Here is a 25,367-nt window from a genome sequence, read left to right as displayed (position 1 = left end):
ACAAGAAAAAGAAATAATTGGTTCACTCAACCCTCCTGGGAACCGAATCTGTAGAACCACTTGAAGACAGAATAGCAAATTTCTTCAGACCTAAAATTTAATTACATAACCAAGCGGACTCTCCCTTACTCTGGACTGATCCGTGGTACTACAGGAACGAAAATTATCAGGCAAGAAATTAATTTTCCTTTCCCTGTATGTACCCGGATCAGTCCAGACTCCTGGGAAGTACCAGAGCTGGGATGGGATCCAGAGAGGCCCGCTCAAAGTGCACCTTCTCCAAAACCACCAGAACTAGGGGCTTGGACATCCAGTCTGTAATGTCTCGCAAGTAAGGACTTCCACGTAGCCACCCTGCAAATTTCCTGTGGAGAAGCCATCTGGCACTCTGCCCAAGACGCCACATGCGAACGAGTAGAGCGAGCCCTTAGACCAACAGGAAGAGATCTACCATGAAGGAGATAGGCCGAGCTAATAATCTCCTTCAGCCAGCGAGCTATGGTAGTCTTGGAGGCCATCTGACCCCTCTTGGAGCCACTCCAGAGCACAAAAAGATGGTCAGAAACACGAAAGTCTTTTGTAGCCTCCAGATAATGGAGCAATGCTCTGCGAACGTCCAGCTTCCGCAAATCCCTGGACAAGGGATCCGAATGGTCTAATTCCGCAAAAGCCGGAAGCTCCACCGATTGATTGATATGAAAGGAAGAAACCACTTTCGGGAGAAAGGAAGGCACTGTCCGTAATGAAACCCCCCCAACTCCGAAATCCACAATAAAGAGACTCTCTACAGGAAAGAGCTTGGAGTTCCAACACTACGAGCCGATGTAATGGCCAGAAAGACTACCTTCAAGGTAAGATCCTTCATAGTTGACCTCTTCAAAGGGTGCTAAGCATAGAGCCATGAGAACTAAATTTAGACTCCAAGACTGACAAGGATGCCTCAGCGGAGGATGCAAGTGCTTTGCTCCCCCTTAAGAAATGAGCCACATCTGGATGTGCTGCTAATGCTACACCTTGCACAAAGCCACGCAAACAACCAAGAGCCGCCACTTGCACACGGAGGGAACTGCACGACAAGCCCTTGGAATACACAGAATATCCGACACAGAGGCCTGGGTAGGAGAAACATCTCAGTCTAAACACCAAGCCTCAAAAATCTTCCAAACTCTAACATATGCGAGGTTGGTGGACGTCTTACGCGATCGCAGGAGCGTAGCCACTACGGCTGCAGAATAGCCTTTGCCCTGTAACCATCGCCTTTCAAAAGCCATGCTGCTAGACAAAAGCGACAGACTTCCTCCAAACAGACGGGCCCTTGATGTAGCAGATCTGGACTGTCTGGAAACCGCAGCTGACCCATCACCACTAGATTGAGCAGGTCTGCAAACCATGGGCGACTGGGCCATTCCGGGGCTACGAGGATGACCTCCGCCGGATGGAGCTCTATTCGTCCAAGTACTTTGCAGATCAACGGCCAAGGTGGAAAGACGTACAGTAGAACTTCGGTGGGCCAGGGCATCCACGCCCTCTGCTCCAGTCTCTGCGACAAGCACAGAAACGTGGAATCTTGGCATTCCGAAATGTCGCCATGAGATCCATGCTGGGCGTACCCCACGTGTCGCATATTAGTTGAAAAGCTGCGTCCGCTAACTCCCATTCCCCGGGATCCAGGCGATTTCGCCTGAGAAAGTCTGCCTGCACGTTGTCCACGCTGGCAATGTGAGACGCTGCTATGCTAAGTGCTGTTCTGCCCAGCTGATCAATCGACGAGCCTCGACTGCCACTGGCTAACTTCTAGCCCCTCCTTGACGACTGTTGTACGTTACTGTGGTTGCATTGTCTGAGAGAACTCGGACGGAGGAGAGGACGAAACGCTTGTAACGCTAACCACACCGCTCGGGTCTCCAGATGATTGATAGACCACTGTGACTCCTCTGGAGACCAAAATCCCTGTACAGATTTCCTCCGGCATACTGCCCCCCAACCGGAGAGACTGGCGTCCGTGGTAACCACTGTCCAGTCGGGCACCTCCAGGGGAATTCCATGAGTCAGATTGTCCATTACCAGCCACCAATCAAGACTGGACCATGCTGCATCCATCAGTGGGAGAGGAAGAAGAAACAGTTCGTAGACGGGATTCCAGCGAGAAAGCAATGCGGACTGTAAAGGCCACATATGAGCAAAGGCCCAGGGAACCAGTTCCAAGGTTGAGGTCATCGAGCTGAGAACTTGCAAGTAATCCCAGACCCTAGGAGGATGCTTGAGTAACAAGGCTCTTACTTGAGCCTGCAATTTGGAAAGAAATACTCTGCCCTGCTGTGTTTTCGAATAGAGCCCCCAAATACTCCAAGGACAGAGGGCACGAGCCTGCTCTTGGATAAATTGACCACCCAGCCCAGCGACTGAAGTAGCTGGAGTACCTTGTGAATTGCCAACTGAGCCAGTGGTTCTGCCTTCGTTCGAATCAGCCAGTCGTCTGGAGATGGGCTGCCACGACTACCATTACCTTAATGAATGTCCTGGGTGCAGTAGCCAGCCCAAAGGACAGCACTCGAAACTGAAAATGCTGACCCAGTATCGCACAACGAAGGAGCTTCTGGTGATCTGACCGGATGTCTATATGAAGGTATGCCTCCGTGAGATCCAGGGACACCAGAAACTCTCCCTTTCGCGCAGAGGCAATGACTGACCGGAGCGTTTCCATGAGAAAACATGGTACCCTGAGGCATCTGTTCACTCATTTGAGATACAGAATGGGCCGAAAGGATCCCTCTCTCTTTGGCACCACGAAGTAAATGGAATAAACAGCCCTTCCTTCTTGCCTCTGGAGGTACTGGGATGATGGCTCCTAACTGCCGCAGGCGTTGCAAATTTTCCTGGACCGCTTTTCGCTTGGTTGTATAACTGCAGGGAGAGATGAGAAATCTGACCCGAGGACATTGTGCAAAATCTAAGGCGTAGCCTTGTCTTATGGCCAGCACCCTCTGGTCCATTGTTACTTTTGGCCCATTCCTCGAAAAATAGGAATAGTCTGCCCCCTACCGCAGGCACAGAGGCATGGACCGGCGCCACTTCATTGTGAAGACTTAGCCCCCGAAGTAGACTGGGACCAGGACTACTGTCTAGTTGTTGCCTGACGAAAAGAAGAACTGGGTGCTCTAGCTGGCTGGAAACTGCGATTCCCTCTGAATCTGGTCCGAGACAAGAAAGCACCGCGTGACTTAGGTCTGTCCTCCAGCAGCCTATGGACCTTATTCTCTCCCAGAGATTAAATCAGATCTTCCAAGTCCTTTCCGAAAAGCAATTTACCCTTGAAGGGCAAAGAACCCAGCTGCGCCTTGGAGGACACGTCCGCCGACCGATTTCTTAACCACAGGAGTCTCCGAGCAGAGACCGCGGATACCATGGACATCGCCGACGTCTGCAACAGATCTTGAAGCGCATCAGTACTGTAGGCCATTGAAGCTTCTAGCCGTCCTGCTTGGGCGGCCTCCTCATTGGAGAAACCCGCTTTAGCCTGTAACTGTTAAACCCAGCGCAGACCCGCTCGCAAGGCAAAATTGCTGCACATGGCCGCCCTCACTCCCAGTGCCGACACCTCAAAAATCTTTTTAAGCTGCACCTCGAAATTCCTGACTTGCAGGTCCTTGAGTGCTGTAGCCCCTGTGACCGGGCTCATGGTCTTCTTGGTAACTGCAGACTCCGCCACATCCACCCTGGGCACTCGTAGCAGCTCTAAAGCATCCTCCGGCAGAGGATATAGCTTATCCATGGATTTACTCACCTTCAAACCAAGATCTGGGGTATTCCACTCCCGGAAGAGTAAGTCTGTAGCCAAAAAATGAAAAGGGAAGGAAGTAGCAGGGCCTCTCAGGCCCATCAAATCCGGATCCATTGCTCCCAGTTTGGATTCCTCAGGTGGCCTCTCAATGCCCAGCTCAGCCAAAATAGAAGGGATAAGAGGACCCAGCTCCTCCCTTCTAAAGAGACAGACCACCTTAGGGTTATCCCCTTCTGTCACATGCGAGCCCCTCACTGAACCCTGCGGATGTACATCAGCGTCAGCATCCACCCCCTGCGGGGGCTTGGACTGAGGGTCTGGGTTCCCAGGGTCAGTATCTTGATCAGAGGTATCTGAGTCAGTCTGAGGGACCCCTGTTCAGACCCCTGTTCGGTCTTGATGGGTCAGCAGCCCCCTGAGACCTAAAGCATTTCTTGGAAATAGGCTTGGACCCCAGAGAGATTGATTTTAAGCCAGACTGCCGTTTCCCTGATTTTTCTGCTTTATGGAGCAGTAAAACAAAGTCCGACGAGAAAGAGGAAGAGAAGTCAGAAACCCCCTCAGGGCTATCCTCCGTTGCTGGTAAATCATGATGCAAAAGGTCCCTTTCACCTGGGAACCTCTGCTGAGGAGAAAGGGGCGGCGGTAAAAAACCTTCCCCCATCGCAGCACAAGTGGCAGCTCTGAAAGACTGCAAAATCAGCGTGGGAACGGGTCAGCACCAGCTTGACCTGCAGTATCTGAGCCCGCAGTCACTCGGGTAGATTTAGTTTTCATTATTTTTACAGCATTAACGGCCCAGGAGGACCCCTCCCCACTCCCCAGCAAACACGCGGAGCAGAGGCCTCCTGTGAAAGACACACGCGGCATGAAGATCGTGGCATAGAGAGAAAACAGAAATTTACACTGACAAGAAAAAAAATTCAAAAATAACTCACTCCCGCTCCAGGAAAGCGAGAGCTGCAGCGATACTGCCCGTCGAATGATTTTTTTTTTTTTTTTTTTAGAAACTTGCCCGGCAGTGGTCCAAGGTGCTGATTCCTGTAGGGTGGAGTGAACCGGGCTCCCTGGTGATGCAACCAAAGCTGCCCAAGAAAGAAAATGGAGTCCTCAACCCTCTTATGCAGTTGCCTCATGACCAGTGGGGGGATGGACCTCACAACCCCCTGGGAGGCTAAAGACAACACTGCTATGGACTAAGGTTTTTGTTTTAAGCCAAATTGTCTAAGAAATAAGAAAAAGAACCAAAAACCCACCTAACTCCCAAAACAAACTACCACACAGTCCAGACTGTAGGTCTGGCACCCCCCACCATCTGCTGGAGACAGAGGAATACTGCCGGGCTGAAGGTGGCACCATTCTATTTATAGGCGGAGCATTGTTATGGTAACTGCTCTGTCTCCATCTGCTAGAAGGGGGGGGGGGGGGAGGGGGGCCAAACCCAGGTACGTACAGGGAAAACATTGTGAAGACTCCAGGGGGAGGGGAAGCCTAAAGTCCAAAGTAAGAGAACTTTGTACTGGTAGTATGCTGCATCCATCTGGAAGCACAGGTAAAGTCAAAACGATGAGTGCATAGAGATGTGCACATAGGTATCCCTGAGTTTTAGATAACACATCCAACCTCCTCATTGAATGATGGGGAGAACAGTGTCCAATGAGGTCATCTTGAAATTCTCTTGACAAAAGGTGCAGATTGAGATCCCAAATATCCAGGATAAGAGTATAGGCCTCCAGATTCCTTGGGAATTAGGAGTAGAATACCTGGTCATGCGATGAGGGAGGTATAACTATTGGCACAGAAAGCATACAGGAAGTATCTCCAGACACAACTGGGAAAGGTGAGAGGGGTCAAACGGTGGAATAGAGGAGCCACAGGCAGTTTGAAATTGAGATGATACCCATGTTGAACATTTTTCAGGAACCACTTGCCCTGGGATATTTAGTGTCAGAGACAGATTACAATTCTGACCCCTGCCAGATATAGCTCCATGGGTATTAGGTCGAGCAAAAACTCTGACCTGGTTTAGCTCGTGGCTGTTGCTGTGTCTTCTGCTGGTGTTGCTCTCTAGGAGGGCCCTTTGCTGGCACAGTCTGGGTCTGCATTCGCTGTGCAGGAAAAGGTGGCAGGCAGTACTGCTGGTTGAAGCACTAAGAACTTCTGGGGTAATAGGAATGCTTATAAGATCTTCTAGTAGAGGGATGCGGCTCTGTTGCTATGGGCAATGACTGAGCCACCACATTCTGAACCTTAATTTGCTAAACAGTTTCTCCTACTTTTTCTCCAAAAAGGTTATCAAGGTGAATTTTTCAAGTACATCTTCCTGAATGCTGCTCACAACCACACCATGTGGTTAGTTCCAATGGATGCAGCTGAATTACGTGCTATGGTGTTGAAAGACTCAGCAAGAAGAAGGTTGCAAATAGCCTCTTCTAAATCAAAGAGGGGAGATTTGTTCTCCAGATTCTGAATGAAGGTCTTCAGCTTTTGAATACAATCATAAAATTTATTGGACCATATAGAACTGGTGCTGAGTGATGTGTTGTGAGCATTGTGCCCTAGAAAATGTTCTTGCCAAAGTAGTCAATGTGATAGTCTTTTCCCACCTTAAGGGCAGACTCCACCACCATGGAGTTGTGGAGAAGTTGCACTACACCATAACTGACTTCATGCAAAACTTCAGGGGTAATGTTTGGGCAGTGATGATACTGACAAGGTGTTTCTCACATTTTCATCAACACTACATGAAATACCACATGTATGGGTAAGGCTGGTGGTTCAAAATCGTTAGCAAAGCTATAACTTCTGACCTAGGGTCTGGATCATTTCGCACAATGACATTAAGTGCCATGCCCATCTTCTCCACATATTTAAGGTCTTTTAGTGGCAGGCCTGGAGGTGGGATGAAAGGAATATCCATGGAGCTGCCTGGGTTCTTCCCTAGATATGGGACACTAGATCTGAGACTGGAGGGCTCTGCAATCTGGAGAAAGCCAAAATAGGGGGAGGCTGATCACTGGAGGACAGACGCAAGTGTCCCGAAGATGAGGAAGTTGGTATTGATAGAGCACCCAGCGTCGCTCTCACCATGAGAAGAGCAGGATGGGATAAGCCAGCAGGTAAGTCTGCAGAAGTGGCTGGAGGAACTGTAATATGCCAACCTAGCAACATAGCATAGTAACAGTAATGATGGCAGCAAAAGACCAGATAGTCTATCCAGCCTACCTAGCAAGTACTGCTCTGTGCAGGTTACCCTAAGCCTTATGTTAAGGGTAGCAATATTTACAGTCTAAACAAAGCAACTGTCAAAGCCATTACACTAAATTATTTTTACAAGATGAGCAATCTTCATGAATTTAAACAATGCTGCTTGATTGTGCTTAGCTTTCTGGACTTGGCTATAGAAGCAGTCCTGTGCTTTATGCCTTCTGTCTGCATATCAGTATCCTGGACGGTAAAAGTAATGGCCTAGCTTTGACTGTCTGAAATTAAATTTCCCTTTTTCCCCTCCTGCCGAAGCAGAGACTGATGCTGCAGTTTCATCACAAACATAGGAAAATTAGTTCTTACCTGTTAATTTTCGTTCCTGTAGTACCACGGATCAGTCCAGACCATGGGGTTGACCCTCCTGTCCAGCAGATGGAGACAGACCATAACTGAAAGGGTATCCTATATCAGGACAGAACCTACCCTGCAGCCCTTCAGTATAACCAGTGTCAAAGCAGAAAACGGCATAAGGTCAAGCAAGTAACAGAATAACTAGTAATTTAGTGTAAACAATCAGAACAATAGAACAAGTGAATGAACTGTTACTAAAACACTCTTGCATGACTACCCCAGATAATCGTAAAAAATGCTTCTGGTGCCTGTAATGAAATTTCTTGAGAGCCATGCAGACACACAAATCACTCCTATAAGAAGGAGAAAACAGGAATAAAATCTGAGCGGACAGAATACCGGAGGGTGTCTGGACTGATCTGTGGTACTACAGGAACGAAAATTAACAGGTAAGAACTAATTTTCCTTTCCCTGTATGTACCCGGATCAGTCCAGACCATGGGATGTACCAAAGCTTCCCTACAGAGGGTGGGGGACCGAGCCAGTCCTGCTCGAAGCACCTGACAACCAAAGGAACCAAAGACTGGCACCTGTACGTCAAGGCAATAATGACAAGCAAAGGTATGCAGGGACTTTCTCGTAGCAGCCCTGCATATTTCCTATGGAGAGACCGACTGACTCTCCGCCCAAGAAGTAGCCTGAGAACACAAGGAATGAGCTTTCAAGCCTTCAGGAATCGCTCGGCCCTTGCAGATGTAGGCCGAAGAAATCGCCTCCTTCAACCACTGAGCGATCATAGTCTTAGAAGCTTGTTTGCCCCTATTTGGACCACTCCACAGGACAAAGAGATGATCCGAGACCCAGAAGTCATTGGTAACAGCAAGGTAATGCAGCAAGACGGGTTTAACATCCAGACGGCGAAGTTCACCACCCTCGGACCCCACGATATCCTTAGAAGAAAACGCAGGGAGCTCCACTGACTGATTTACATGAAAGGAGGAAACAACCTTCGGCAAGAAAGAAGGTACTGTTTTGAGAGAGACGCCCGAATCCGAAAACCGTAGGAAAGGTTCTCTGCAAGACAGAGCTTGAAACTCAGACACCCTCTTTGCGGAGCAAATGGCAACCAAGACGACCGTCTTGAGCGTCAAGTCCTTGACAGTAGCCTGATGGAGAGGTTTGAAGGGGGGCTGAGCAAAGAGCCCGAAGCACCAAATTTAGACTCCACGAGGGACAAGTGGGCCGGACGGGCGGTTTCAGGTGCTTAGCACCCCTGAGGAAACGGACAACGTCCGGATAAGAGGCCACCGCCCAACCCTCGATGGTGCCCAGGAGGGAACAGAGCCGAAACTTGTACCCGCAACGAGCTGACAGAAAGACCCTTGGATAGTCCCCGCTGCAGGAAGGTGAGAACTACAGAGACGGAAGGCGAATGCGCCGAAACACCCCACTCCACGCAGGTGCTCTCAAAAACCTTCCAGACATGGACATAGGTCAGAGACGTAAACTGCTTACGAGTCCTAAGCAGAGTGGAAATAACCTCCTCCTTATAACCTTTTCGCCTCAACCGTCGCTGTTCAAACTCCATGCCACTAGACAGAAGCGATCCGCCCAGTCAAAAAATACGGGACCCTGCCAAAGAAGATGGGGGAGATGGCCGAGGCGAAGAGGACCGTCCGTCGCCAGATTTACCAGATCCACGAACCATGGCCTATGGGGCCACAAGAATGACTGGACCGCGATGCAGCTCTATTCTCCGGAGAATCTTCCCTACTAACAGCCACGGCGGAAACATGTAGGAGGAGGACATCGGGAGGCCAAGGAAGAGCCAACGCATCTACTCCAAGCAATGCTCCCTCCAACGGCTGAAAAACCAGGGAGCCTTGGCGTTGTCCACTGTCTCCATGAGATACTGGTGAGGGGGACCCCACCTGCGAACAATCAGTTCCATCACCGCATTGGACAACTCCCACTCGCCGGGAAAGAGACATTGACGGCTGAGGAAGTCTGCTTGAACATTCTCCTTGCCCGCTATGTGGGAGGCAGCTAGACTATCCAAGTGCCTCTCTGCCCAGTAGAAGAGCTTGCTGGCTTCCAGCACCAGACGATTTCAAGTACCCCCTGTCGATTGATGTAAGCCACCGTGGTGGAATTGTCCGACAAACTCGAACCGCCTTGTGGCGGATCAGGGGGGGAAAAAAAACAAAAAAAAAAACTTGAGCCAGGCACACTGCCCGGGTCTCCAGGTGATTGATGTGCCAACGGGACTGGAGTGGGACCAGTACCCCTGAGTCGTTTGTGATTGACAGACCGTCTCCCACCTGGAGAGGCTGGCGTCAGTCATGGCTATGACCCACGAGGGAGTCAGAAGAGGCATTCCCCCTTGAGGAGATGCGCCTGCAAGAGCCACCACTGTTATGTCGGCAATGGTAGAGTCAGAAAGAGGCAGGGACTTCTGGAACTGCTCGGTCACCAGTTGCCAGCGGGATAACGCTTTCTGTAATGGACGCATATGCTCAAACGCCCAGGGGACCAGGTCGATAGTGGAAGCCATGGTCCCCAGAACCTGCAGATAATCCCAGGCCGTGGGAACTGGCAGGGAAACAAAGCTGTTCTCTTGATCGATCAGTTTGAGTGCCCACGAGTCTGGAAGAAAGACTTCCCAACCCGAGTGTTGAAGCGAGATCCCAGGAATTCCAGAACCTGAGAGGGCTGGAGATTGCTTTTGGAGAAGTTGATTATCCATCCAAGCAAAGTGAGGAGAGCTAGTACCCTGTCGACTGCGCGAGTGCACAGAGCAGAGGACTTAGCCCTCACAAGCCAGTCGTCCAGATAAGCGTGGACTAAGATTCCGTCCCGGCGGAGTGCAGCCGCCACAACTACCATGATCTTGGTAAAGGTGCGGGGAGCGGTGGCAAGGCCGAAGGGAAGAGCCCTGAACTGGAATTGCTGGCCCAGGATATGGAATCTAAGAAATTTTTGATGCTCTCGTAGAATTGGTATGTGGAGGTAAGCCTCCGTCAGGTCGAGGGAGGCTAGAAATTCGCCGGAGCGGACCGCTGCTATCAACGCCCTCAGGGTCTCCATTCTGAAATGAGGGACCCCGAGGGCCCGGCTGACTCGCTTGAGATCCAGGATTGGATGGAAGGTATTGTCCTTCTTGGGAAGGACGAAGTAAATGGAATACTGGCCGGCGCCTTGTTCCTGCAATGGCACCGGAGTAATCGCCCCCAGTTCCTGGAGCCTGTCCAGGGTTTGACAGACCACAGGCCTCTTTGATGGGCCGCAAGGGGAAACGAAATAAAGATCCGGTAGGTCCCGGGCAAACTAACGCGTAATCGTGTTCTATCACCTCGAGAACCCACTGATCGGACGTGATTTTGGCCCACTCCTCGCGAAACAGAGATAGGCGCCCACCTAAGTTTCGTACCGGCTGGATCTCATTGGAGAGCGGACTTGATGGCCGGGTGTTGTTGGCTGCCATCTCAGAAGCCGCGACGGCCCTGAAAGGAATGAGACCACGACTAGGACCTGGAAGTGCCGTCTCTGGTATATCAACCTCATGTCCTGTTGCGTACCGGCGTTGCCCCCTGAAGCTGGTACGAATCAGAAAGAAAGACTTAGACTGCTTGGGGCGGTCCTCCGGCAGCTTATGGACCTTGTTCTCGCCCAAGGATTTAATAAGCTGTTCCAGGTCCTCACCAAAAGCAACTTGCCTTTAAAAGGAAGAGTGCCCAGCTGAGCCTTCGACGAAGAGTCTACGGACCAGTTGCGCAGCCAGAGGGGTCTGGCCGAAACTGCAGAAACCATAGCCTTAGCCTGGACTCGAAGCAAGTCATATAGGGCATCCGTGCCATATGCAATGGTGCCCTCCAAGCGTTCCACCTGCTCTGCCTCTGCAGATGGGAAGTCCTGAGTAATTGTTGCATCCACCTAAGGCTTGCCCGCTGCATGAGACTGCTGCAGATTGTCACCCGGACCCCCAGAGCTAGGACCTCAAAGATCCGCTTCAAATAAAATTCGAGCTTGCGGTCCTGAACATCCTGCAACACTGTTGGCGCCCACCACTGGAATAGTGGTATGCTTAGTTACCGCGGTAACCGAAGAATCAACCTTTCGAATCTTTAGCATGACCAGGCAATCCTCAGGAAGTGGGTAGAGCTTATCCATAGCCCTCCCGACCCAGATACCCGTCTCAGGGGCTTCCCATTCCCGTAGGAGAAGCAGTCTATGCATAGGATGAAATGGAAATGTACGCAGGAATGCGCTAAGTCCCGCCAGGACCGGGTCCATGTTTGGTGGCATTGCCGCTGCCACAGAATCATCCAGCGGAGCATCAATTCCCAATTCCTGGAGAACAAAGGGAATGAGAGGTTCCAGCTCCTCACGCTGAAATAAGCGGAGGACGCGGAGATAGTCACCCTCGAGCGGGGGGGGGGGGGGGGGGCGTGGGGGATCCACAGGGAGGGGGACTCCCGGGATCACACGCACAGGGCCTTGCGTATCCTAAACCGTGGCGGGAGACTACGCGGGCATCCGGGAGAGTTTCGGAGGGTGGGGGGAGCAGGGGTTCCTCCTCCTCCTGCAGGCTAGCTAGATATGATTTGTGCAGAAGGAGCACAAAATCCGAAGTAAAACGGGCCTGGGACGATTTTTCCACGGGGGGAGGGGGGGGCCGTGGCATCCCCCTGAGCACGTACCGGGCTCAGATTGAGGGGTAAAAGTCAGCGAATCCAGCTCCTCTGCCCCTGGAGAATCAGAAGCTGCTTCGGGTGAAATACCCAAAATGGCCACCGTTCCCATGGTTTGTCGGGATCGGCCTGGCCATGCATCGGGGAACTCGACCTCGGGCTCGAGTGACCTGCGCCGCCAGAGGGGCCCTCCCCACCCGAGAGGCATCGGGAGCACACCCCATTTCTGGAGAGCCGGGAAGCTCTGGTGCTGAACTCATCTAGCATAGAGATGCTGTAGGCATATACAGCCAAGTAGTTAAAACCACTTTCAGTATTTCCTGGACACAGTATTGACCTGGGTGCACTGGTAGGACAGGAAAGGATACCAATTGTTTGGCATGTCTAGCACTACGATGAGAATATGGAGATAGATACGGCACCTCATTTAGCTAATTGAAAGTATTTACAAATCCTTCTATATCATATACATCAATGTGGTTGCTGATTGAGTCTATAGCAGCACCTTACAAGTCACATACTTCAATGCACTGTGTGTCAGTGATGTCCCGTGCATCAAGCATTCCTTTGTGGCTCTGGATTCAGATGGCTTCAATACCTTGCACCAATACAGTGTGTCGAGCACTCTACTATGCCTTGTGATGGCTTCCACTAATTGCTGGAGGGTACATGACGATGCAGCATCTCATCCTTTTTTTTTTTTTTTTTTTGACAGTACTGGTGAGTCTCTGTGCTTAACCTTAGTAGGTAGTTTGACAAACTTTTGAGCAAGGATGCTTAGGACTTGATGCATCTGTTGACTACCAGGCCAGGTCATCTCAGTGAGGGGAAGCTTCAAATAAAGATTTACTTCGGTGGCTCCAAAATGAACTAGAAGAGTGGCAACTTCTGGAAGCAGACCTATTCTTGCTATGAAACTGGAGGCTTGCAAGTTTCACCACTCAAGACCACGGGAAGCATGGGAACATTATGCCACAAGCCATACAGTTGGGCTAGTCATGATCCAGACCCGGACAGATGCAACATTGCTCATGGCCATTTGTTATAGACATGATTTGTTCATTAATGATTTTCCTAGCAGCCATGTTAGAGGCAATACCTAAAAAACCTTTTTTATTCTTGAAGCCAAAAGGCTAAATAGCATTGAAGAGTGCTGTTATGGGTTGCTGGAAACAGTGTGGTTTAGAAAAATTTAGTTTAGTGAAAAAATTATGCCAAAGACTGTTAGTGCAAAGCACAGACAGATTAAAGAGGCTATAGGAACTCCCATATGCTCAGTACAACTTAAAGTTCTACTATATTAGAGAAACAAATCCATACAGTGCTGCCAAATAACGTCACGCACAGATCATGGCTAATTCAGCCCTGCTTATCAACAGAAAAAAACCCCAATCATTTAGCAGGACAAGAAAGGAAAAAAAAACACCCCACTTTTCTCCCAGGCTGGCGACCTGATAATATGACACCATGGTCCCACTTTGTCTGATCCCCCTTCCTGCAGAAGGGCCTGTATCAGGCTCTGCCAACAGATTCAGGCCCGTTGCTGCCAGAACCTCCCCAACACCTACCTTCTATGAGAGGGGACACCCACCTTTGCACCTGTATTGGAAGGCCCAATCTGAGCACAGCAGAAAGATGCTGAGCTCCCACAGCACCTCTCATACTCAGCTAGCCCTGCCATCCATGTGGTAGGTCCTTTTTCCAGGTTTCCACAGCAAGGACTGATCCAGCAAGCAATAAGTCTCTCTTAACATCCTTTTTTCCACCCTCCCTTACCCCCAAGACTTTGGGAGAACACGCCAGTTTTCTCTTCCTTTTGCTCATTTTCTTCAACAAGGACAAACCTTGTCTTGTACACAAGGTGCTCTTCCTAGCAGCTCCCCCCCCCTTCTTTTTTTTTTTTTTAAAGGAGAGGGGGGCCAGACTATCAAACACCCACTCCCGTACAAGAGCCTTTTTCTGGGCCAATGCCAGACAGGGACCACCAACCCCATGCTCAGCCCTACTCAAAACGGGGATGGGGTGGGGAGGGGGTTGGAATAACCCTTTCTTCATACTACAGATGCATGGGCCCAGGTCTACCATTTGTTTAAAATAAATACTGAAGAGCTGCAGGCTGCATAATAACCTATACAGGGTAATGTCAGCAGTCTATTTGTCTTCATTTGCTGGTAATGAAGCAAACCCATGCACCTGGACTAATATGGTGGGACAAAATCTATGTAGAAAGCAAACAATTACATATTTTTATTCTGCAATTTGTGTTTCTGCCCACACCCATTCTTACTTGTAATCAGCCGGTGGCTTAAAGTCTGGGTTGAGGCCCACCATCTCTGTGATTAGGTTGTGTCGCTCCTCTTCCAGCTTTTTCCTTGTTCTGAACTCGCGCGTGTTCAGGCGCTTCCCCTCACTATTGTAAATCGGCTCAGGGGAAGGGGACCTGCAGAAAGCACCCAGGAATTATTCCATCTTGTACATGACCCCATGAACATTAAAATCCATTGTTTCACATCCTATATTGCAGAGTTCTACAAAATCTATAGAAACTAAATACTATCTGGTTTTGAGGAGAGGGGACAGAAAAATACAGCAAGAGCTGGGATATTACTATAAGAAATTTAAAAAATAAAAATTGTGCTTGGTAGGAAATTTCAGCTAAGAATTATCATAGTTTGGCCTACAACTATAGTTTTATACAAGTCAACTCTGACTCTGCCAATGCAGCTACATTTTTGTAAAGTTAGAAAAAAACATCCAAAAGGACTTAAAGTTCAGTTCTGGGGAGTAAGAGGAAGGCCACTGGATACTGTAATAACCCAAAATGGAGAGCTGCTAAAAAGTAATTTAGCTTGGCCAGCTAAAGCAGAAAGCAAGAGTTCTACGGCAGCCAAAACCATGATCAAGAACTTCTGCTCTGTTCCCCTTCAATGTGTCGCCAACTTCAAGGTCAACTTTCAACTGTTTGAGAGTTCGAGGCTGTGGGAGAGGGGATTGCTGGATTAGAGAAAAACAAGTGTTAAAATTATTCTGCAGCTTCCAGCAGAGGCTGCAGTGCCTGTGAAACCTTATCTGACCCATATTCTGGACCTGTAAACCACCAAAGAGGGGAGAGCTCAACCTGCTCCACACAAAAAAGGTTTAGATGCTCAGAAAGTGGGTTAAGAGTGAGACATAGCTACAAGTAAACAAAAGTGTCAGTTTTATTCACCACAGCTGTTTTGTATTTTTATTTGCAGTAAGAAAAAAAAAAGTTACAGGTCTACAATTTTTACTCAGAAAAAAAGGTTTTTGCCTTTGATGAAATTTAGGTGCAAGCTGCAAGAAGGGAAGAAGTTACTGGTGTCAGGTTATTAAACACCTTTTATTAAAGACCTTTTCTAGGTGGTTAGAGAACAAGGATTAATATCTGGGCATTATTCTCTCAGCTGTCTTCTTAGCCTAAAGTAGACATTTTGATCACATCAAATACCAGACACAAAAAAGGAAAAGTTGGTTCATGACTCAGCATTATTATATTTCTATACCTATCATGTCAAACATTAAGAACAAACTCCTAGAACAATGGAAGTAAGAGTCATATCCCCCCCCACCCCGAAACTTACTAATCATTTTAGAATTCCACCTGTAACTTCTAAAATTTAAGCTTAAAATATAGTGATTAAATAGTGGACTTCTGTGGCATGCAGTGCCTCAAAAGGAGTTGTGTTGCATTTTATCTGTTTCTTACAGGCGATACATGCTCAGCCCCAATCAGATTGAAAAGTAACAGTTTAATGCCGGATGGCCCGTTTTGTGTTTTGATAATTTTTAAATTAGTAACTTGGCATTTAAAAGACTCAACCACTAGTATGCACAGTACTGTATATGATTTCCTTTTCATAGTAAGTCCTTTAAATGCAGCCTAACAAGAATTTCAGACTGCCAGGGCATGCTGGACCCTTTATATAGCAGTTTTCATGAAAAATCACTGCTTTGTAGTAGGAATTTTATGTTAGGGCTTAAATGCCCAACAGGTTAAATTTGAAAAGGTTCGCTTTAAATTCAATTGACCAAGGGAAGATGAGAACATGCAGCTAGCATTTAATTCTGTTTCCTGAGAGGGTTAAGAACCACCTTTGGTGGAAGATCTAGCAACACTTTATAGTCCATAACCCCAGACAACTAAAAAGAAAGCATTAACACTAGGAGACTGAAATTTCCAAGTGATGCTGGAAATGCAACCATTTCATTATGACAAATAGAACTAATGGCGCTGGGTCTAGAGAGCAAATTTCCTAGCACAGATAAACAAGCAAATGGTTTTAATACCGTAGCTATTAAATCACCTTATCCACCAATTAGCTTGTCACAAGCACAAATCTTGGATTCCAAGGAAAAAGTCTTTCGGTTGTGTCCCATGCTATTACACAACAGAAATCCCAGGAATGTAAAAGGGAGTGTCATGCTCATCTCTGAACAGTTTAACTGTACACAAAAAAGTGTTAAACCCATTAAAGTAAACTGGTTACTTTACACATTAGTTTAGTGAAGTGACCGCAACTGTCCAAACTGCAACATTCTGTAAGAATAAACAGATCCCTTCCACCCAAATTGAATCAGGTCTCCAGGTTTAATATCCCAAAAAGGTGGACAATATTTACTACCAGCAAAACAGAACAGGTCACCCAAACCAAATGAAAAGCTGTGTTCAAGGGTTTAGCAGCCCATCACACACTTTTTCAAGCTAATTAAATGCTAAGATAGAGATTTAAATTCTAAGGCATACCTATGAGAAACCCCCCCCCCCCCCCCACCCAGAATTTGGGAAAATATAGAGCTATGGCCACCCTGCTGCAGTTACTGGCATAGACCAAGATTATGGTACCCAAACCACAGAAATCCTTCTGAAACCCAGTGGCTACATGGCCAACTACCAATAAAAACTGGTGATCAAATCAGTTCTTAAAGGCTGCCATAGGATTTCTGTCACCCATCAGAACAGCAAAACCAGCCATTTAATATTGCTTTCTGAGGGTAGCATCTCAAAATGGGTTTGTCTCTTAAGATCTATTGCTCAGACCTCAAGCTTACACCTACTCCAAAATGGTTACTGCACAGAGAAAATGAAATTCACAGCTCGCTGTATGTTCTTCCCTGATAAGACATCACCACCAATAGAATAAGCATAAAGTTAGAGGTTCCACCAGGAAATATCCTGAGTGCTGTATTCTAATCTCTCTGTGAAGTACCCAACCATGTAAAATAGTGACTTTAACAAATGAAATTAGCAGCTATGACCAGGAAGCTGAAGGAAACAGGAAACCCAAAGATTTCACTTTCATTGCTCCATTTCTATATGGGAGGGACACTCCACAAGTTCAACATCTATTTTCATTCTAAAAATTAACATTTTTGCTTGTTGCTTTATAATGAAAAATTTACAGTAAATAAAATTGGATTTACAAAAGTCAGGACCAGAAACCAAAAATTAGTTTACTGTTTCATCGCTGGTACAACTTGATTTCTTAGGCAATCTCGATTTTACAGTTTTGTTCCATTTCCAAACTTCCTTAATCTATCAATTAAACAATTCCCAGCCCAAAGCTGTCCCAAGAGTCCTGACTTGAAAGGTTTCATAGGAGAAACTGCCATTATGATGTCACCAAAAATGTATTGAGAAAGGTAAAAAGCGTTACTGTCAGCTGTACAACTGTATTCCCAACCTGTCCTCAGGGTTAGGGGGGATCCCCAGGTCTCCTGTGCGCAGTTTACGAGTCAGGTCTTCTATCTGTAGTTGCACTGGAAGAAACCAGGTTAGGAAAGAAAAAAGGATGGAAAAAAGACAATGTTACCACAAAACAACTCAAATCTTAACAACAAAAGTATGAAGAACTGGAGACTGACATGTCATTGTTTAGAGGGGAAAAAGCTCCCCCAAATGCTCCAGGTATCTACTTCAGCGGGAATATGAAAAAAAGCACTACTATTATTAGCATCTAACTAATCACAGCTTTCATCACCAATTAGGAAGCAAACTGTTAATTTAAACAGGGGTTAGGTGAAGGAGCTGCCTGCTCCCTTGAACATATGCAATTAATTTCAAGTGTTTCAGAAACAAACTAGCAGCAAATACAGATTTTGTAAACCAGCAGAGAGCTAAGCCCACTAGCAGTCTTTAATCATGTAAATCAGATTCATGTGAGACATAGTTACAGTTTAGTAACTGTTACCAACTTAGTGAAGTTGATCTATCAAAAATGGTAAAGCTACACTACTTTTAATACAGATTTAGGTAACAAAACCATTCTCCATCAAAAAGATGCAGTGTGGTTTCTATTTGACATATCAAAACAAAGCAACGCTACAAGATCCCATCCCACCTCCGGCGTAGAAGCATCCCATTCTTAATGTTTTCCCTTTGCATCACCTGAACACCGTCACTCAGATTCCAAAGCCAATTTTACACCTAGACACTGAAAGTGTTATTACTATGTTTCCTCCATATTAGGAATGTGACAGTTAAAAAGTCCTTAAAAAAAAAATTACATTTCTGAAACTATTTTGATCACTAGATAGCCAACTTCATCAGCTGGATACTAAAGGGCCACAACTTCCAATCCACAAGTTTCCCCATCTTGTACAAAGCTCACCTTTCTTCCCTTATGTAAATATATTTTTTATTATGCCACAATCCCAACCCAAATGGGTCACTCAATGCAGCTTACAATTTATGACTTAAGCCATATAAAAATACATAATAAAACATTATAGCCAGATATTTGAGCACTACCTCTTAAACAAAAGCCACCCTACTCAGCCTGCACAGGAAGAACATGACCCTGGGCTGAGTATGTGACTTGCTGTCAAAGTCCAAGCCCAAGAGCCCTTTTGCAGAAGACCTGAGAGGTAAGATGCAAAATTTTATAAATAAAAACGAATTATAGCCACAAATTCAATATGAAGAATAGACAATCTGCAATGGTCTTGCCAAGCAAAAAGTGCTAAAGGGGGAAGGGCAATTTGTGGCCAGTGATGGGGGAGAGGGAGGGGAAAAGGGAAAAAGGGAAAAAGGAGGACTGAAGGGATGTATGTCATGCTTACAGATGGGTTTTGGAATGTTGACAGAAACCTGGATTTAGTATCAATATTTTCAAACAGTTTGGAACTTCTCAGTCAAAAGCAAAAAGTAGACATTATACAGAAATATTCTGAAAACAAGTCAGACATACACGGTTTTACATTGTTCATTGTTACAATAATGTAGCAAACTGCACCACACATTAAAGCATTAGCTCCCTCTCAGCAATATTAACCTATTTGGGTAGCAGCAGATTCCCAACTTAAATAAAATCGATTCTCTAGAGATCTGCTCAGAACAAGAAGATATAGGAAAATGTTAAAAGTTTTACATAGAACACCACTAAAGCAAAAACACTGCCTAAAGAAGAGCTCTGCTTTTATAACCTTGAACACAAATTTTAATGGCAATTTGATTTTTTTTTAAATTCTGAACAGCAGCAGAACCTAGAGGAAGGAACTTCTTATACAAAGCTGGGACATGAAACATACATTTACTTAAATATATTGTAGATCCATTTGAAAAACAAGGTTGTACACAATGTTTCTCCAGTGGAGAAACTTGTTTGCAGCATAGAAGCCTAATGGATCTTTAACCTAGTTTATGTCACTATACCTCTTCAAAAGGAGAAAAAAAAAGTTTAACTTTTCTATCAGCATACATTAAACATTCCTCCTTTCACACACCCAGTTTTGCCACTCTGTGGAGAAACATCTTTCACCATAAAACACAAAACTATAATGAAGGCAGACTACCCATGAGCAGAAATTAAATGTCACAGAATGGAATCAACGGCTGGGGGGGGGGGGGGGGGGGGAGAAATACCAGAAAACTGTACAACTATCAACTAGAAAAAAATTGTCTAGTCACAGAAAACCACCAGAGAAATATACAAGATATGGATAAGCAGAAAAATCGGAGAACAAAACTGGTTACCTATGTAAGCTCTTTCTTGATCCCGAGAAAGCCCCGGAGGGATGACTGTCGGCATTCCCGGGATGATCGTCTTCTGGTCACACGTCTCATTGTTCCAGCGGCTTCTCTTCCGCTTCCTACTGAAATCTACAAAAAAATAAAAATAAATGAATGCATTTAACACCTCTGGTCCCCAGAGCCCCATCGCCAACCCTACAGATCTCCCCCACCAGCCTACCCTTTAATTTCTTCCATGGTTTCCCTCTTTAATCAGATTTCCCCCCATATTAACCTAAGCCCCAGGTTTATCCCTTCCTCACTCACCTCCCCCTGCAGCCTTGCCTGCTTTCTGCGACTGGGAGGAAGCGGGCGACAGTGACAGCTGCTGGTACAGCGCCATGGCCGCTGGGAAGGATGCGGCCGGGGGCGACGGCGGAGAAGCGGCAGGGGGCGAAGGGGGAGGAGGAGGAGGCGACTGTACTGCGTGCGGCTGGATCGGAGGAGGAGGCGGCGGCGGAGGCTGCAGAACCAGGCCCGAGAACGGTAGGAAGGGGAACCCGGCGGCAACAACAGAGCCCGGCGACTCGAAACCCCGTTGCAGCTTACCCAGCGGTGTGGCGTTTGCTCCGGTCGCCATCCGACAGCTGCCGCCCCGCGAAGGTACCAAACAAAAACAGTACCCCTTTTATTATCTTTATATTATCTCCTCACGCAACGACAACAGAGGAAGGGAAAAAAATACAAAATGGCGGAAGCCTCCCTTTTCAGCGGCACGTTATGGATACTGGTGGCTTTTTTTAAAACTGGTGTTGGAATTTTGTCACGCGAGAATTTTCTTTACATAATTTAAATTGAAAATCAAAACAAAACTAAACAAAATCCTACTTCAACCGAAATTTAACCGCCTCCCAGAAAACCACCGTCCGAGAACTTTCCCGAAACTCGGCGAGAAGGCGGGACCTAATTCACAGCCTCATTTTCGCGTTGACCCTTCTAAACATTGCTTCCCGCTTCATCTTTTCTTATTGATCGGATGGACCGTCAATCACAACAGCTAGCGGCTGAACGAATAGAGTTCTTCGACCCGTGTTCCTCCCCTCTATGGCTATTGGTAGGATTCAGGTCCGGAAGAGGATTGGTTAGGACGTTTGTCAGTCAGACTGCAGTTACTAAGGAAATGTATTATGCAAGAAGCAAATAGCAAGGCAATAAATCTTTTGCTGCAGTCTGATTGGCTATGGTTGGGACACGCGCGGGAAAAAATAAACTGTGTGATTGGTTCAGGAGTTTATCGTAGGAAAACGTATAACATAAAATATGGCATTCTGGGTCAAACCAAGGGTCTTCCAATTTCAATATCCTGCTTCCAACCATAGTCAAATTTGCAGATGATACAAAATTAATCAGAGTAGTTAAATCACAAGCGGATAGTGATAAATTGCAGGAGGACCTCGTGAGACTGGAAAATTGGGCATCCAAATGGCAGATGAAATTTAATGGGGATGTGCAAGGTGATGCATATAGGGAAAAATAACCCATGCTTTAGTTACACGATATTAGATTCCATATTAGGAGTTACCACCCAGGAAAGGGATCTAGGCCTCATAGTGGATAATACTTTTAAATTGTCAGCTCAGTGTGCTGTGGCAGTCAAAAAAGCAAACAATATTAGGAATTATTAGGAAGGGAATGGTGAATAAAACAAGAGGATGTCATAATACCTCTGTATCACTCCATGGTGAGACCGCACCTTAAATACTGTGTACAATTCTGGCTGCCACATCTCAGGAAAGATGTGGTTGCGATGGAGAAGGTACAGAGAAGGGCGATCAAAATGGTAAAGGGGATAGAATTGCTCCCCAATGAGGAAAGACTAAAGAGGTTAGGGCTGTTCAACTTGGAGAAGAGACAGCTGGGGGGGGGGATATGATAGAGGTCTTTAAAATCATGAGAGATCTAGAACAGGTAAATGTGAATCGGTTATTTACTCTTTCGGATAATAGAAGGATTAGGGGGCACTCCATGAAGTTAGCATGTAGCACATTTAAAACTAATCATAGAAAATTCTTTTTCACTCAACGCACAATTAAACTTTGGAATTTGTTGCCAGGGGATGTGGTTAGTGTAGCTGGGGTTAAAAAAGGTTTGGATAAGTTCTTGGAAGAGAAATCCATCACCTGCTATTAATCAAGTTGACTTAGAAACTAGCCACTGCTACGGTATTACTAGCATCAGTAGTTTTTGGTACTTTAGCCTGGATTGGCCACTGTTGGAAACAGGAGGCTGGGCTCGTTGAACCCTTGGTCTGACCCAGTATGGCAGTTTCTTATGTTCTTAACCTGTTGGCAGGTTGGCAAAATCCAATAGAACCCAAAGAGTAGATCCATTTCTTGTTGTCTACCTCAAGGGTTAGCTTAATTTTGCATTGAATGAAAAAGCAAAGCTGCTTACCTGTAGCAGGTTTCTCCGTAGACAGCAGAACAAACAGCCACCCAAGATGGGTGACAGCATCCAACTGCACTGAATTGCTTGATTTGTCTCTCCAAGATGAGAAAGTTCAAGTCTTCGTTTCTGAGCATATGCGGGTCTTCCCGCACTAGCATCTCCACACATAAGTCTCGTCAGTTTCTTTCCAAGCTTGGTAAACTTCCTGGAGAAGAGTGCAGGATTATGTGATTGCTTGTTCTGCTAATCCACCAAAAAAATGGTACAGGTAGGCAACTTTGTTTTCTCCATGGACAAGCATCTCAAACAGCGACACAAGATGGGACTTCCCATCTGAGAGTTCCATTGGAAGAGGTTTGTGATTCAGATTTCTTAGCAACCCATTGTACCTAGTGCGGGAAGTTTACTTTAGTTATGTAAGAATGTTTTTCAGTACTGCTTGTCCAAATTGACTCTCTTTACATGAGTCTTTATCTAGACCAGCGCTTCTCAACCGGTGTGTCGCGACACACCAGCAGGTGTGTCACATCTCCCGATGTCCCATTGCCCCATTGTACTTTCCTTCTTCCTTTTTCCATCCCCACGGGTCAATTGGAAGCCTCCTTTCTTCCTACCCCCACTGCCCAGTGGGAAGCCTCCTTCATTCTGCCTGCCAGTGGGAGTAGGAAGAAGGGAGGAAGCCTTTGATTGGCCAGTGAGGCAGGCATCATAAAGCGTGGGGTGGGAGGAATAGAAGTGTTGAACTCCGACGAAACAAGGCCGCCACGAGAGCCCATTCCCGTGGCGGTGAAGAGGAAAACCCGACTCTGATGAAGCAAGGCTGCCACGGGAGCCCATTCCCATGGCGGTGAAGAGGAAACCCGACCCCGACCAAGCAAGGCCACCACAGCCTGTGGCGGCGAAAAGGAAACCCAACCCCAGCTGAGGCCACCATGGGAGCCCATCCCCATGGCGGCAAAGAGGAAATGACCCCAACCGAGGCCACCACGGGAGCCCATTCCTGCGGTGATGAAAAAAGAAGGCCCACTGGAGTAAAGCCGCGGCAGAATTGGAGCCCATCCCTGCAATGAAGGAAGAATAAGTTTCTGGTGAGAGCTGGTGTGTGTGTGATTGAGTGCCTGGGTGAGACTTGTGTCTGTCGGTGTGAATGGGTGCCTGAGTGAGAGCTTGTGTCTGTCGGTGTGAATGGATACATGGGTGAGAGCTTGTGTCTGTCGGTGTGAATGGATACATGGGTGAGAGCTTGTGTGTGTGGGTGTGAATGGATGCATGGGTGAGAGCTTGTGTGTGTGTGTGGGTGTGAATGGGTGCCAGGGTGAGAGCTGGTGTGAATGGGTGCTTGGGTGACAGCTTGTGTGAATGGAAGCCTGGGTGAGAGCTGGTGTGAATGGGTGCTTGGGTGAGAGCTTGTGTGGGTGTGAATGGAAGCCTGGGTGAGAGCTTGTGTCTGTGGGTGTGAATGGATGCATGGGTGAGAGCTGGTGTGAATGGGTGCTTGGGTGAGAGCTTGTGTCTGTCGGTGTGAATGGATGCATGGGTGAGCGCTTGTGTGTGTGGGTATGAATGAATGCATGGGTGAGAGCTTGTGTTTGTGGGTGCCTGGGTGAGAGCTTGTGTGTGTGTGTGGGTGTGAATGGGTGCCAGGGTGAGAACTGTTGTGAATGGGTGCTTGGGTGACAGCTTGTGTGAATGGAAGCCTGGTGAGAGCTGGTGTGAATGGGTGCTTGGGTGAGAGCTTGTGTGGGTGTGAATGGAAGCCTGAGTGAGAGCTTGTGTGTGTGGGTGTGAATGGAAGCCTGGGTGAGAGCTGGTGTGAATGGGAGCTTGTGTGTGTGGGTGTGAATGGAAGCCTGGGTAAGATCTGGTGTGAATGGGTGCGAGAGCATTTGTGTGTGATTGAGAGCTTGTATATAAGAGACTATGAATGTGATTGAGAGAGAGACTGATCAGGGAGGTGATGTGTTTCTGTGTGTGAGAGAGAGAGACTGGTCAGGAAGATGACTGGTGTGAGAGAGACCGAGACTGGTCTTGGGGTCTAATTGGGGGGATGTGTGTGTGTGAGTGACTGGTTGTGGGCGCTAAGGAAGAGAACTGTGAGGACAGAGCTTCAGCAGCTCTTGCTGCTTCTGGTGAGTGCTATTGGCCTGGAAGGAAAAGGAGTAGGAGAGTTGCTGGAGAGGGTAAGTAAAGGTGGCTTTTTAAATTTATTTTTCGTGATTGACTGCCATTTTAATTATTGGATATTATGCGATGTCTGCTGTTTTGAAATATTTTATTGATATTTGGACATGTTTTAATAATTTTATGAATTTTTAATTGTTGGATATTATTCTATTCAGCAGCTGTTTTGTAACATTTTTAGTATAGCTTTACAATTATTTCTGTGTGGGGCTCTATAGCAGCTTGGCTTATTCTGTTTTCCCAATAGGAAATGTATTAGTGTTTAGGGCCTGGTTTAATAGTTGTATTTCTTAGATAGGATTGTTATTGTTTGAGTGTGTTCCATAATACAGGTGTAACTTTGTGCGGGTTAGTTTGTGTGCATTATTGCAAATCCCGAGAGTCTGTTAGGTGCTATATTTCTCTTTCCATTTCTCCAGGTTCGCACTGCATGCAGAGTGGCTTTTTTGGTTTTCCATTCCAGTTTCCGTCTCCATATTTATAATTTGTGGTTTTTCTGTACTTGGTGAAGGGTGTGTGACTGAGGTGAGGTATTTTACTAGCATGTAGGCATTTGTATCAATCTTATTTGTTGTGTTTTCTCAATAGGATATGCATTAGCGGTAAATTACCGTCTTTTCATAAGGAAGGCTATTTTGCCTGGTAATAAAAGGAGTTTCTTTTGCTTTTACTGGGATGTCATCAGAACCAGAATATCTTTTTTGTATGGTGAGTTGTACAGAGTAATGCCCTAGATCTG

At 46.8% G+C, this 25,367-nt stretch overlaps 1 protein-coding gene across 1 annotated transcript in view; it reads right to left on the bottom strand.

The window, feature by feature from the left end:
- The window catches only part of SF1 (splicing factor 1), a 218,213-nt gene extending 197,224 nt beyond the window's left edge, over positions 1-20,989 (bottom strand). Inside the window, exons 1-4 of the mRNA XM_029611672.1 lie at positions 20,609-20,989; positions 20,024-20,149; positions 17,733-17,808; positions 14,318-14,470 (exon numbers count right to left, since the gene is read on the bottom strand). Of these exons, the coding sequence (XP_029467532.1) occupies positions 14,318-14,470; positions 17,733-17,808; positions 20,024-20,149; positions 20,609-20,639 (386 nt within the window). The 5' untranslated portion in view covers positions 20,640-20,989. The remainder of the gene's footprint in view (positions 1-14,317; positions 14,471-17,732; positions 17,809-20,023; positions 20,150-20,608) is intronic.
- Positions 20,990-25,367: the final 4,378 nt, after the last annotated feature.

The sequence above is a fragment of the Rhinatrema bivittatum genome, chromosome 8, assembly GCF_901001135.1.
Source record: "Rhinatrema bivittatum chromosome 8, aRhiBiv1.1, whole genome shotgun sequence".
Classification (NCBI taxonomy): domain Eukaryota; kingdom Metazoa; phylum Chordata; class Amphibia; order Gymnophiona; family Rhinatrematidae; genus Rhinatrema; species Rhinatrema bivittatum.
The sequence above is the reverse complement of the archived record's forward strand: the minus strand, read 5'-3'. Positions and strand labels throughout refer to the sequence as shown.